The sequence below is a fragment of the Artemia franciscana genome, chromosome 2 (genome assembly GCF_032884065.1).
Source record: "Artemia franciscana chromosome 2, ASM3288406v1, whole genome shotgun sequence".
In the NCBI taxonomy this organism is placed as follows: domain Eukaryota; kingdom Metazoa; phylum Arthropoda; class Branchiopoda; order Anostraca; family Artemiidae; genus Artemia; species Artemia franciscana.
This window is the reverse complement of record NC_088864.1, coordinates 37151862-37167642: the sequence shown is the minus strand read 5'-3', so window position 1 is coordinate 37167642 and position 15781 is coordinate 37151862. Positions and strand designations below refer to the sequence as shown.

General features: G+C 35.1%; 1 protein-coding gene and 1 long non-coding RNA gene across 3 annotated transcripts in view; one reads left to right on the top strand and one right to left on the bottom strand.

The window, feature by feature from the left end:
- The window catches only part of LOC136041083 (cholecystokinin receptor type A-like), a 131825-nt gene that overhangs the window by 85820 nt on the left and 30224 nt on the right, over positions 1–15781 (bottom strand). For both annotated transcript variants that reach the window (XM_065725639.1, XM_065725644.1), the window contains exon 3: positions 13106–13220. In XM_065725639.1, the coding sequence (XP_065581711.1) occupies positions 13106–13220 (115 nt within the window). The remainder of the gene's footprint in view (positions 1–13105; positions 13221–15781) is intronic.
- The window catches only part of LOC136041125 (uncharacterized), a 106891-nt gene that overhangs the window by 90231 nt on the left and 879 nt on the right, over positions 1–15781 (top strand). The window contains exon 3 of the long non-coding RNA XR_010620967.1: positions 4883–5051. This is a non-coding gene — a long non-coding RNA (uncharacterized LOC136041125). The remainder of the gene's footprint in view (positions 1–4882; positions 5052–15781) is intronic.

The following is a 15781-nucleotide window of genomic DNA, read 5'->3' as shown; positions in this document are numbered from 1 at the left end:
CGTTTTACAGAGAGTGTTCTTAGGTCTTCCTCGGTGATGGACCCCCTTCACTTTTGGATGGAAGAGAATTTTAGGATGTCTACAAGCTCGTATACGAAGGAAATGTTCAAGGTATCACCATCTTAGTTACGTCAAACTGAAGCCGTTGTCTGGTTTGTATCCGCGAGCACAATCCTCGTCGTTGCTGACATGATCTCTCCAACTGATCCTTAGGATGTGGTAAACACAATTATTTTCAAAGGCACTAAGAATTGTCTTCTGTTCAGCAGTTCGTCATCTGTAATGCATTCCACACAGCAACTTACATGAGACAAAACATTACTCGGGAACAATCTAAGCTTCAGTTTCAATGGGCATACTTAAATTATGGACTGCATTCTCAAAGGCTGCTGTTGAAATTATTTGAAGGCAATAAGTTTGAAGAACCTGATCTGTGGGAGGTTTTGATAACATTTTTGTTTTTGTAGATTAAGTTCTAACTATTTTTTTGCCCTGAGATCCAAAATAGCGTGTAATCCAAACTGCATCCACCACCTGCACTTTTTTTTACCACCCATAAGGAATTAAACACGTCCAAGATTTCGGAGGTTATCTGAAGACTTCTAAGAATGGCTCGTGAACATTTAGCACCAATGCAAAATACTTATTCAGTATCTGAGTACCCTGGAGAATCTTGCTTGGGTGTTATAACATTCCTGCACCATGATTAGGAGATAGGGCTTGGCACACAACCATCTAGAACCTAACTCATGCGTTGATTCAGCACGAAAGAAAACAGCTAGTATGTTTTTCTTCTTTTGCCAAAAAAGAATTAAAGATGGAACGACGAGGATTGAAAAAGTGCATCGGAAGCACGTAAAAAGTTGTTTTTGGTAAAAATTGACTATGCGAGGTGTGGAAGAAGCAGCCACGATATGTGTTTTGAGCAGTCTTGAAAAGATCTAGTATATTTAAACTGAGTATCTGATTTTTTCTGGAATAAATTATTATTATTATTATTATTATTATTATTATCATTATTATTATTATTATTATTATTATTATTATTATTATTATTATTATTATTATTATTATTATTATTATTATTATTATTATTATTATTATTATGACATCAATTGTCGAAAGCTCGTCAGTTCAAGGTTTTATTTCACCGTAATTTCCTTTTTATTTTCAAATCTGTAATAAGTACAAAAAAATATTTGTAATATAATTCGTTTTCAGTAAAGTGCAAATTTCGCAATAGGGTTCATACATTTACCCGGGAAGGGGGAGTATCCAAACTCTTGTCCGTAGTGATTTTTGTTCGTTTTCAGCTCAATTTGCATGTTCAATTTAAGTCTTACTCGTTTTAAAATTTATTTGTGCATTTATATTGTTGTATGTTTGTTTGATATTATAATTTATTCAATTTCTGAAAACTTTGGGTTTTATTTATTCTTTAATAGTGAAAGATTTTTGTTCAATTAAACTTGATTTGCTTATTCAAGTTAAGTTTTACTGATTTTAAGATTTATTTATTCATTCATGTGGTACCTGTTGTATGTTTATTTGCTATGATTTTCTATTTAGTTTCTGTTCGTTTTGGATTTCATTTATTCTCTAATCATAATTTCTGGTCATTTTGAGAATGAATTATTATAAAATTTTATTTCTGATCATCTTGAGTTTAACTTTTTTTTGAAAAACTTTTTTTTCGTAAAGTTTTCTTTGTAATTGCTCATTTGAAAAGAAGACGAATGTAGAGAAAGGAGAGGAAATATTAAAATATGAACTAAAGTGGAGTGAAGGGGAAGTCATGGATAAAATTGTCGAGGATCTGGAAGATGCAGTTTCACGGTATAATAGTAAAATATTGTACTGCCACGTTAACAAATTGAGAGGGCGAAGTCAATCCAGACTTGTCTCAGCTAAAGATAGGAACGCAACCACAATTAATGATAAGGAAAGCGTTAAAAAGAGATGGGCAAAATATTTTGAGAATGTGTTAAACCGAAATAGAGTTGCAGAAAAACATATAGAGGAAAATGAAAAAAATTGCGATACTTTGAATGTGAAAGAAGATTAGTTTTGTGAGAAAGAATTAGCGACAGTACTAGAAGAATAAAAAAATAAGACACAAGGTGCTGATAGTGTGGTAAATGAGTTTCTAAAATATGGTGGCTCTGAGGTTAGAAATAGGTTACTGAAGATTATGAATACGATTTCTGAAAAAGGAAGTACCTAGAGATTTTAGGAAAACCCTAATTAAACAACTGTACAGGAAAGGTGATAAGAGTGAGTGTTTTCATTATCGAGGCATTAGCCTGGTCTCTATAGGTAGCAAATTACTTAGTAATATGATACTTTTTAGACTGAGAGATGTTATAGACAAAGTTATAAGAGAATAACAGTGCCGTTTTAGAAAGGGTAGAGTATGTGTCGACCAAATTTTCACTTTTATGTTAATAATTGAGAAATGCCTGAGATATCAAACACCTTTAGCCCTCAACTTTATAATTTTTGAGCGAGTTTCAATTCTGTTGATAGAAGAGTGTTAGCGAAGGTCTTATTCTTGTATGGTATACCAGGCAAATATATTAAAGTGATTAGTACTATGTACAAGAATAATACTGCTTCGATTAACATAGGAAATGAGGTTAGTAGCTGGTTTTGTATTCAATCAGGAGTTAAGCAGGGTTTTGTTCCATTCTCCTTCATATGGATCATTCTGATGGACTTAGTCCTAAGGAGCATAGGAAGGGCAACGGGAGAACACGGAATCACATGGTAAGGAAATTCTTTCCTGGACTTAAATTCTGCTGACGAATTAAGCATCCTAGAAGAAAGTGTTAGCAAAATAAATGAAGTTTTAAAGGTTCTGCAATTTCAAAGTGCTAGAATAGGTTTGAAAATTGACGTTAAGAAGACTAAGTCGCTAAGGCTGGGAATAAGTGAAGATGAAAAGATGATGCTTGGTAACAAAAACATTGATCAGGTGGTTAGCTTCACTTACCTAGGTAGTACTATTAGTGAAGACGGCGAAAATGTTAAAAGTTGAATAATCAAGAATCAAGGTGTTTTTTTCCACAGTTGAAAAAAGTTTTGAAGAATAGGAAGATAAAACTGCAAAGCAAGATTAGAATATTGGAAGCTACAGGGACAGTGGTCCAGTACGGTTGTGAAGCATTTGCGCTCCAAAAAATGGAGGAAGATTTTCTAGATGTTTTCAAGAGAAATTACCTATGGATTGTTCTGGGTACTTAGCTGACCGACCGTATTTTAAACACTAGGCTGTACGAAAAGTTTGGTTCAATCCCGCTTTCTAGGGCTATAATGAGATATGACTAGGGCACATCCTGTGGATTAAGGATGACAGGTCACCAAAGATTATCCGTTTCGGCCAACCGTCTGGGCTAAACGAAAAACAGGTCATCTTCAATTGGGGCGAGAGGACGTCATGAAGAAAGATTTAAGGGAAATGGGAATTTCTTGGGAGGCTGTAAAGAGGAAAGCTTTGAATATATAAGGACGAAGGTGCAGCGCGCGTAGTTGTGTTGGCCTCAGGCCGTTTGGTACTGCGGTGAGTTGTAATATAGTAGTAGTGGTAGTAGTACTTAATGCTATTGATCAAAAGCTACGACCCAGAGAAAATCTGTGTGATTTTACGGCCCTCAGAGGTAAAGTAATGTCAATGGAAATCACACCGTCCAATTCAGAGAATCAGAGAACCATATTTTGGAGGCTTCAAGCCACTTTTTGCAAAACTGTGGAATTTTTTTTTGCCAGAACAATGATCATGGATACGGTTTTATTTGCTGCTTTTTTCCCTAGGGGTGATTGTATCAAATCTATGGTCGCAGAGGGCTCTTAGAGGGATCACTTGAAGCGTTCCATTGGGGATAGGGGACATTTCAGAAAAACTTTCACGGAGGAGGAACTTCTGGCATGATTTGAAAAGAAATCAGAAATTAAATGAGTATTTTTCAAATGAAAGTTGGCTAAGGAGAATTTTCAAGGCACATTTACCTGCAGGAACTTTTCCAAGGGGACGCCTCGGCAAGGATAGTATCATCCGGGGTAAATTTCAGCGCATGTAAATATCAGCCTTAGGATTCCCATGGTGGAATTTTTGTGGGGGTGGGATTAGGATTTTCCATGAAAGGGGGAGGCAGATTTCCCAGACTTATGTAAAAAACGATCAGAAGTCCAATAAAACAAAAGAAAACAAGTTTTTCAACTGAACAGTAAGGAGCAACATTAAAAACTAAAACAAGCCGAAATCATTCTGTATATGAGTGAGGCTTATCTCTCCTAGGTATCTCGGTAGCTTCCCTTAAAAATGACGATTTCAGATTTTAAGAGCAAAGAAGAAAGTTCAGTTTTTTTCCTAGCGTTATATATTAATCCCATTTTGGACTAAACCTATTTGGACTAGACCCATTTGGACCCATTTCTTTCTTGATATAACCAGCTTCACCAGCAAGCACAGTGGTGTCCTCAAACAAAGTTAAAATGTTACAAGAAATATTTAATTACGAGTGACGAACCAAAAGGCCTTTGATCACTTTTTTTCTGAATTAAATCCTCTACTTGACCAAGAAAATATAAGCTTTAAATTTGAGAAAACTGCTATATTTAAGATTTTGTCTTATCCCCACGTTTCTTGTATTTTTCAAATTCACAGTGAACAATCACCCCTCCCCCCCCCAAAAAAAATGAACGAATCAGATAGCACAGTCTGAAGGATTTCAATATTCTATTTTTAAAACAACCATATAGGTGAATCTAATCAGTCAATTTTTACAGGCCACTAAACTTGAAGTATTTGTGTTTGTTTTAGTTTAAACTATACTTCATCGAGAGAATGTTTTTTTCTGTATTAATTTACTTTTTCTTGTTTTAGCCCGCGCAATTTTCTAGTTGGACATTTGATCAATTTTTTAAACATAACTTGTCTTTTTTGTGAAGTCTAAGTTTGGCAATTATCACTGACGGAAGACATTTGGGATACAGCTTCATCTTACTATATCTGAAAAATATCCAGCTTTATTCTTGAAGAAAGTCTATAAAGGGTGAGAAAAGATCCCTAATTTCCCAAGAGAATCTCCATTCAGAAACATTTTCATGCCCCAAAGCTACTTATCAAGCCATATACATTTATCAGACTAACAGCAAAATGCATTTAGACCAGTTGATGCTTTAAAAAGTAATTGTCACGTATAAAGATATTATGAAAAAACAAAACAAAAAAACAACAGAATCTCTTGAGAATTGTTTATCAGTTTGAAACATCTGCTTTTATTCTAAGAATTACACCGGAAACTACTGACAGTAATTATATTCAGCTTCAGTCTGTAGAAAAGGATGACCAGTAGTAAGGGCCATAGGCAGCCGAAAGGAAATTGGTCCTACCGGAGACATTATATGGTTCTTTACTCAGCCTTGAAAAATTTATCATTTCAAAAGAGTCATTTTTTTTTCATTGGAAGTAGAAAAGATACGCTTTATTGGTTCAAAAGAGTACGGAGAAGCCGTTTTACCTTAAAAACATTAAAGGATAAATTATATCCGACAAATGAATTGCTTTGCCCGGATTTCAAGGACCTGGAATAGTTTATGAATAATAAAAACGAATGAAAAATTTACAAAATTACTTTGAGCCCCCTCTTCCCCCAAAAAACTATTTTCTAACCTTATTTGATGTTTAGTGTGTTCTAAGTGCTATCTTCTACTACATATTGCAGTTCCACTATAAACAAATAGTAATCAGGGTATTCAAAATTAGTTAGTAGGGACCCACTCCTTTATAATCTTTATTTTATATTTTTTTTTATGTTTTGTGTATTATAAATGTTCGGTACCATCTTCTATATATTCTGTAGTTTGATTGGAACCAAAAGTGCAAAATATTACAGCTTCTATCTACCCAGCCCCCTTCCCTAGCCAAGGGAATTTGAAGTATATTCCAAGCCCTCACTGCCCAAAAAATATATTTAGAAAATACTTAAGTCGATTAGTGAAGCTGTTGCAGAGATAACCGGGTTTAACTCTTTCAAGAAGTGAATAAGTTTGTTTGTTGTTTGAATAGAATTTTTCAGCTGCTTGTAAAATTGCGTAGACATCGGGGATACAAAAAATATAGTGGCTCTCTCAGCCTCTCACATCCCCAGTTCATTACTTCTAGTTCCTTTCGTCCCCCTCTTGAGCCTACTGAAAGTTTCAACTTCATAGTCAGGGCTTTTCATACAGTCTTAAAGACTGGTCTCCTAGCATCTATAATTCCTTTCTGTCTAGAGTAACAAAAAATATTTAAATCTGGTAGATTAGAAGCATAGGGGGCCAAGTGTCTCTTCTAATTCACGAGCACGAATCCGATACCTTACAAATGAAAAAAAATCTCATAAGAATTTCCATGTCTGTAATTCCATGATTCAAAATTCTAGTGTCTGTTCTATGTACCCCTAGATTAAAAAAAAGAAACTTTCAGAAAAAAACATTCCTTGATTGAACCATCTTCTGGTAAATAAAATTTCCATTCTAGGTTTATAGAACCGTTTCAAGGCAAATCTATAATTTTTGTAATTAATTAATTGTTAAACTTCTTTATATTTATATTATGGTATAGTTTACCCCAAAGGACTTAGATAACAATTTAAACAATATGCGGATTAACATACTTTCTTCCAAGTTTAATAAAAAGTATTGAATTATCATATTTGAAAGTATAAATGCATTGAAAGTGATTAATTACACTAAAGCTGCCACTTGCTGTTTGCAAAAAAAAAAAAAAAAAACTTTCGACTGTCCTGAGAAGAACAGATAACTAGAGATCCTCATCCAATAGCAGGCAGGAGTCCAAGGGTGTCCAGATAAGAAAAGTTCAAGGAGGGAGAATTAGTTGTCACTAAACTGTTTTTATCCTTAAGATGGATCTTTGAATTTCTAGTTCCGATCGAATTAGCCCCTTCTAAATTTTTAGCAATTGCAACTTAAATACAAAGTGGCCAGAAAAAAAAATGCATCGGAAACCTTCACTGCATGCTCTTTACTATAACAAAGCTAGTGCATTGACTCTGATAAATAAAATCTATTTAAATTTCATTTCATGTTTTTAGCCTTGGGAGACAAATTAACAAAATTAGATGTAAATACCCCATGTCACTGTAATACAGGATGACCCTTTCCGAAAAAGAGTAGAAATATTTATAAAACTAGAAACTTTGCAGTTTTCAGATGAATTAACCTAAAAAAACTTCCCAAAAACAAGTATTTCAAAGAAAAGTTAAGAATCCTATTGCAGATATTCATTTTAACAGCCTGAGTTTGCGCAGATCAACTCAGTCTCAAAAGCATCATCAAGAGCTGCGTCTTTGAAAACATTTTAAAAGCATCTAAGAATATTAGCAATTTAAGCAACTTAGAATATTAAGCAATATTAAGCAGGAATATTAGTGAAAAAGCTTTATGTTTAATAGAGAAGGGGTATGTTTAAGTAAAAGGAGTTTGTACAAGAATTATCTGACTAATAGATCATATGAAAACAAAAGGAATGTAAAGAAAGTGGAGAAAGAATTAAAATATGATCTAAGGAGATGTGAAGTGGAGGCCATGGATAAAATTGCTGAGGATCTGGAAGATGCAGCTAGGCGGCATAATAGTAAAATATTATGCTGGCATGTTAATAAATTGAGAGGGAGTAGTCAATCTGGACTAGTCCCAGTTAAAGTCAGGAATAGGGCTACAATTAATGATAAGGAAAGAGTTAAAGAGAGATGAGCGGAACATTTTGAGAATGTACTAAACTGAGATACAGTCTCAGGAAAAGATATACATGAAAATGAAAAAGTTTGTGATATCTTGGGTGTGAAGGAAGATTTATTTTGTTAGGAAAAATTAGCGACAATGCTAAAAGGATTAAAAAATAATAAGGTCCCAGATGCTGATAGTGTGATAAATGAGTTTCTTAAATATGGTGGCTCTGAGATTAGAAATAAGCCACTGAAGATTATGAATATGATTTTTGAAAAAGGGGAAGCACTTAATGATTTTAGGAAACCCTTAATTAAACCACTGCATAAGAAAGATGACAAGAGTGAGTGTCGTAATTATCGAGGCATTAGTCTGGTCTCTGTAGGTAGCAAATTACTTAGTAATATGATACTTTTTAGACTGAGAGATGCTCTAGACAAAATTTTAAGAGAAGAACAGTCCATTAGGAAGAGGATGTGTCGACCAAGTTTTCACTCTTAGGTTAATAATTGAGAAGTCCCTTCGCTGTCAAACACCTTTGGTCCTCAGATTACCCAATTATGAGCAAACGTTCGATTCCGTTGATAGAAGAGCTTTAGCAAAGGTCTTATCCTTATATGATTTGCCTGACAAATATATTTAAGTGATTTGTTCTATGTACGAGTATAATATTGCTGCGGTTAAGGTAGGAAATGAGGTTAGCAACTGGTTTTGCATAAAATCAGGAGTTAAGCAGGTTTGTGTTCTATCGCCCTTTATATGGATCATTTTGATGCATTTCGTCTTAAGGAGCACAGGAAAGGCAATTGGAGTCCAAGGAATCAAATGGGGAGGAAAAACTCTTCTGGACTTAGATTATGCTGACGATTTAAGCATAATAGCTGAAAGTGTGAGCAAAATGAATGAGCTTTTTAGAGATTTTGCGGGTTCAGGGTGCTAGATTAGGTTTGGAAATTAATATTAAGAAGACTTAGTCACTCAGGCCAGGAATAAGTGAAGATGAAAAGGTGAAATTGGGTAACGAAAAGATTGATCAGGTGGGCAGCTTCGCTTACTTGGTAGTATTATTAGTAAAGACGGTGGGAGCAGTGAAGATGTTAAATGTAGAATAGCTAAGGCTCAGGGTGTTGTTTTCACAGTTAAAAAAGGTTTGCAATATTAGGAAGATAAGTCTGCAAACCAAGATTAGAATATTGGAAGCAACAGTGATTACAGTGATCATATATGGGTCTGAAGCATGGGCGCTCCGAAAAGCGGAAGAAAATGTACTAGATGTTTTCCACAGAAATTGCCTACGGATTGTTCTGGGTACCCGGCTCACTGACCGTATTTCAAACAGTAGGCTGTACGAAAAATGTGGTTCGATCCCGCTTTCTAGGGCTATAATGAAAGAAAGGCTGAGATGGCTAGGCTACGTTCTGCGGATAAAGGATGACAGATTGCCGAAGATTGTCCTTTTTGTCCAACTATCTGGGGCTACACGGAAAACAGGTCGTCCTCATCTGGAGTGAGAGGATCTCATAAATAAAGATTAAAAGGAATAGGAACTTCCTGGGAGGGTGTAATGAGGGATGCCTTGAATAGTTTACGTTGAAAAAGGAGCGTGCGTAGCTGTGTTGGCCTCAGATGGCTCGGTGCTGCAGCGAGTTATTATTAGTATTAGTAGTAGTATTACTATTCTTAGCTGTTCTTGAAATATTGAAGAGACACTATCTTAACAACCCGGATTCACATAACGTCTTAACATTATGTGCTAACATTTTAACATTTTGAAGTCTTAACATTCCCTGGAAGCTTCATGTTACAACCCTCCTCTATTTTTGAGATGTTGCAGATACGCCATTTTGACGACTTGGATGCACATAGTAACAATGTCTTTCTATCCTCTATACAAAATATGAATGCACTTAGAAGAGTATGAACAAAGAAAAATAAACTAAAAAAAAGAAAATAACGATTGAATTATGTAGAAACACTTAAACTACACAGTTAAGCGGAAAGTCGACAATGTTTTCACTGTATTTACGGAATCAAACAGTTCGTGGTAACGGACTGTAGTAAGGAGCGACCCGGCTCAATTGTAACCAAAACTCTAAAAAGCAGAATTTTGATACCAATAGTTAGATCAAAAGAATCGCATTTTGATGCTGATTTCAAATAAGTTTCATCAAGTTTAGTCCTACCCATCAGAAGTTACCCATCAGAGCCTGAGAAAATTTGCCCTATTTTAGAAAATAGGGGGAAACACCCCCTAAAAGTAATTGAATCTTAACGAAAATCACACCATCAGATTCAGCGTATCAGAGAACCCTACTGTACAAGTTCCAAGCTCCTATCTACAAAAATGTGGAATTTTGTATTTTTTGCCAGAAGACAAATCACGGATGCGTGTTTATTTGTTTGTTTGTTTTTTTGCTGTTGTTTTTTTCTTTTTCCCAGGGATGATCGTATCGACCCAGTGGTCCTAGGATTTTGCGAGAGGGCTCATTCGAATGGAAATGAAAAGTTCTAGTGCCCTTTTTAAGTCACAAAAAAATTGGCGAGCACCTAGGCCCCCTCTCAAGCTCATTTTTTTCCCAAAGTCTTCGGATCAAAATTCTGAGATAGCAATTTTATTCAGCATAGTCAAAAAATCTTATAACTATGTCTTTGGGGACGACTTACTCCCCCACAGTCCCCGTGGGAGAGGCTGCAAGTTACAAATTTTGACCAGTGTTTGCATATAGTAATGGTTTTTGGGGAGTGTACAGACGTTTTCAGGAGGATTTTTTGGTTGGGAGGGGGGTTGAGAAGAGGAGCTTATATGGGGGATACTTTCCATGGAGGAATTTGTCATGGGGGAAGAAGATTTCCATAAAGGGGGCGCAGCATTTTCTAGCATTATTTAAAATAACAATGAAAAAATAAATATGCAAAAGTTTTTTCAACTGAAAGTAAGGAGTAGCATTAAAAATTAAAACGAACAGAAAATATTACGCATGTAAGGGGTTCACCTCCTCCTAATACCTTAGTCTTTACGCTAAAGCATTTTTAGTAATTTCAACTATTTATTCTACGGCCTTTGTGATTCAGGGGACAAAATTTAAGCTTTAGTGTAAAGAGCGAGGTATTGACGAGTGGGTGAACGCTCTCATATACATAATAAAAACGTACGAATATAGAAGTTTGTTACGTAAGCTAATTCGTAAGTTACATATATCTTTTACTAATTTAAACGTTCGTAAAAAACTAAAAGTTCTAGTTGTCTTTTTAAGTACCCAAAAAAATTGGAGGGCAACTGGGCCTCCTCCTCCTCCTTTTTTCTCAAAATCATTCGACCAAAACTATGGGAAAGCCATTTAGCCAAATAAATAAATATGCAAATTTCGCTTTAATTATTCATCTGCGGAGAGCCGAAATCAAAACATGGATTAACTAAAAAACATTCAGAAAATAAATAAAAAAACTAGTTTTTTTAACTGAAAGTAAGGAGCAACATTAAAACTTAAAACGAACAGAAATTACCCCGTATATGAAAGGGGCTGTTCCCTCTTCAACGCCCTGCTCTTTACGCTAAAGTTTTTACTGTTTTAAAAGAGTTGAGAGAAAGAGTCAAACTTTAGCGCAAAGAGCAGGGCGTTGAAGAGGGAACAGATCCTTTTTTGCCGTAGCAAAAAACGTGTTTTTTGCCGAAAAAAGAACCGAAAAAACGATTTTACCGAAAAAAATTTAATTCAAAGAAGATGCCTGCAGTATACTGATATGCTGCAGTATTGAACTAGCTCTCAAAGGGATTACACCTGTCTGAACTTTTGAATTGTTTGAACTTGATTCCTTAGCCATGAATTAATTAAGTGACTACAGAAATTGTGCAATCTGATACTTGAATTTATCACACAATCAGATTTTTGGGGTTTTGAATTGGGAAAATTAGGTACGATAGCCAAGTGTGGTGTGTAGAGAAAATTGGATATAATTTGCCTGCGCGTTAATTACACTTTTTAGTGTAGAGAAGGATTAGTAGTTGGGCCAATCTCACACAGTTTAGACTGATTGTTCACTTGGATACATTAATGAGGCTCGGCCCTCACGGAAAGATACGTTTCTTTTACTTTATAATCTTTCATTTACTAGGCATGGATCCTGCGAACATTAAAATCGGTGATTTATTCCTAGCCAAATTTGCGGGCTATCCCCTCTGGCCAATTCGAATCCTAGAGGTAATGACGACGAATACCGGAGACTGCAAATTTGCTGTTTTCTGTTTACAAAATTTGCTCTTTACAGAAAAAAAAATAACAGTACAATTGCTAATTACTTCAAAGAGGGTAAAAAGTTAGACAGAAAATGGGTTAATAATTGGGCAGTGACTTGACCGGATAATTGCATGCTGTAAAATCCCCCAAAAAAGGCTTCACACATGTATCTAGATTCTTAATAAATGTCCCACTTTTGCCAGAAATCCCAAGAAACCATGGCTAAATTAAACATTTCACAAAATTTCGGTGGTGGGGGGCGGGCCCAAAGGCCCCCCCTGCGTACGTGCCAGAATGGATACCTTTCATAATCTAAAGCCCTTGCCTCACGGGCTGTAGGAGTAATGTCATCCCTGGAAGCTAGCATACTGGACCTTATACCTAGGCTATTGTAAACAAAATGCCTCAGATTTCGTAGGATATCTTTAAGGGTGACGGAGGAGCATGTACCCATAAAGAACATCGGAGGGGACTGGTTACCCTCTACTGACTTTCAAATCTTAGAAAAGACGCTGGAACTTTCAATTTTTAATTGAAAGAGCCCCTTCAAAGTTTTTACGACCACTCCTTCCATGTAAAGTGGCCTATGGAAAAAAACTTAAAGGTTATATCGTTCTTTACTTAAGTAGCGCTATTCTCCATTCTAATCTCCATTGTCAGTTAGCTAAAACGTCGTATTTTCCCGTGATTTTGCCAAAGAAAAACCTAATATTCAGAAAAAAAATGTTGCTGTAGAATTTGCAGTTTTCTAAAATGGTCAATTTTTATTTAATTATTGCTTTTTAATAGTTACAAAGAGTTATTAAGAATTATTGTACTACTTTCCTCAGAAATTTTAAATATCATTTTATTAGAATCTTGATGTCACAATTCATTTTTCAGTGCTCACCCTATTGGGTAGTTATAGTGGGCATGGAGAGGAATGTAGGATAATAAATATCCGATTCCAAAATATGAAGTTTCATTTATAAGTGCATTCAATACTGTTGTCTAAGAATTTGAAACACTCAACAAAAAAATAAGTACATTGGCGAATTTGTGAAAGTATTTCCGTATATCCTGGTTACGATAGCCTCTGATGCTTTGGCGACATAATGAGAACTACTTACAAAAGCAATATTTTAAGGAGAAATATGTCTTACCCTGGAAGAACGGAATGAGATTGCACATCAGCTGGCCAAAAATGAAGTTTTGTAGTGCTTGTCCTACAAGAGTAAAGGGCATGCAGAAAACGCCTAACAAAAGATCAGCAATTGCCTGAAATGAAATAAAGCAATTACCGTATATATTTTAAATATTACTGCACTTTAATTGATCGATAAAAATGAAGATAGAAAACACTACAAGTATCAATAAAAGCAGCATCAACAACTATATCGCTGAAACCATTTTAAACACAAATAAGAATATCGGAAAAATACGCGAAAACTTTATTTTTCAGTATAAGTACCCGTAGCCATTACTGAGATGTTGCAGATGCCACATTTCGATAATTTAGGTTCACATAGAGTCTCAAGATTTATCCGCTTCAATATTCCCTGAAAGCTCCAGCTTAACACCTTTAGCCGTTCCTGAGATATTGCCGATGCTGCATATTGGAAAACTGAATAAACATACTGTTTATTTTTATTTGGTTTATTATCTCCTTCAACTCCCCCAGAAAGTTCAACTGAAACCCCTTAGCCGTTCCTATGTGTTGTTTGTACGCTTTTGTACTAACTTCGATGCCTTATTGACAGCTTGGATGTGCATAACTTCTCAACAATCTCTGAAGTTACAACTTAATATTGCACTTGCAGATGTATTCTCCTGATAACGTAGTTGCACAAAGCTCCCCCAAACATTAATTGAAGTTTCAAACTTAATACCCATAGTTGAACTCGAGATATTGTGCAAGTTTCCCTTCTCTATTACAAAACACATATTCAAAAATTTTCAATTTAAGGTATTTACAGCCCTTGCGACAGGGCCAGTGGGGTCGCTTCATCCCAGAGGGTATATTTATTGGAATTTTTACTATTCTAAAAAAAAGTGTCTCAAAATTTTGACAGAATATCTTTGGAGGTGACCAACGGGGAGGGAGAGGGGTTAGCGAAATGATAGGAGTTACTGGTTCTGGTTGACTTTGAATCAATCCTGAATCTTAAACCTCTTTCTTTGCTTTCTGTAGCAAAAACGTTCAACAAAACAAAAAGCTATTTTTATTTTCGATCAGGTAGCTACTTTCGTAGATAAAGCAATGTTTTCAAATATCCAGCAAGCGATTCGATCCAATGAAGGGTATTAAATAAAAAAAAAGAGTTTTTTTTTTAACTGAAAGTAAGGAGCGACATTAAAATTTAAAACGAACAGAAATTACTCCGTGTATGAAAGGGGCTGTTCTCTTCTCAACGCCCCGCTCTTTACGCTAAAGTTTGACTCTTTCTCTCAATTCTATTTTATTAAAAAGTAAAAAACTTTAGCGTAAAGAGCGGGGCATTGAGAAGGGAACAACCCCTTTCATATACGGAGTAATTTCTGTTCGTTTTACGTTTTAAAAACCTAAGAGGTGTAGAAATAATGTCCTACAGTAATTCAAACTTAACTAAAAAGATCAAAAATCACTATAAAAAAATAAATAAAATCCAAAAGAAAAACATAAACTAAATTGAATAATCACAACAAGCAAAAGATAACAGATACTGATACAGATGAATAAATATATCCTAAGACAAGCAGGTTTTAGAATGAACAATCATGGTGAACTTCAAATGAACAGAAATTATTAGAAACACTAGTTGGGCTACCGCCGTACCATTTGACGAATTATTGTAATTTCTGTTCGTCTTGGGTTTCAATTATTCATTGATAATAATATCCGTTCATTTTAAATTTGAATTATTATAGGGTAACGATTCTACTTGTCTTAGGTTTAACTATAATTCTTTACTTTGTTTTGAAAAATGTCTTCAGCAGAAAAACTTTGTATGAGATTAGCATATTTCTAGATATTTCTTTTTTACCAGGGATACAAAATTTATTAATACAAGCATCATTATACAAATCAACAGAGGGATAACTTGGGGGAGATCCAAACACAGCTATCACAGCTTAATTCTGGAGGCATCTTATAAGAGTTATCAGAGAAGAGCATGCCGCACCCCAAACAGAACAACATAAGAATGTCATGAATTGAAAAATACATAATACAGTGAGACCATTACCTCAGTGGGAAGAAAGGACTTCAGCGATTTTGAACTTAAAACTAAAATAAATTTTTTTTTTCTACGGAAATACAGCATAACATTATTCAGATACGCACTTCAGGAGTCGAGCCAAAACAAGTTAGTTCCAACAGGCAAGTAGCTGTTAATAGCAGTTATAAAAAATGCAGTTTTTCATAAGAGAATCGCTTAGTTTTTGATATAAGGATTTTTATTTATTGAAGATTTTTAAATACGTCAATTTCCTTTCAAATGAGCCAATAAACAGTGCATCCAGGTCTCCAAAATAGTATATCTCCGGTGTCTCGGGAACAGCTTGGGAGATGAAGTTGAAACCTTCAGGCACTTTCAGGGAAAGAAAAAAGGGAGAGTGAAGCAATGGAAGCTTTCGTTTTTTTTTTACAAGGGGAGGGGCTAACAGTTTTGTTTCCTATCTAAAAATGTTTTTGCATTATAAGCTCCAATGGGAGTTACAATACCTGTAACTTCCATAGGAGCGAAAAAAAATGAAAACATACTATGTTTTGCCATGTTATCGAAATGACTTATCTGTAATGTCGCACAATTAGTTTTTGGTATCAAGTTGAAACTTTGGGGGAGTGATGATGAGCAGTG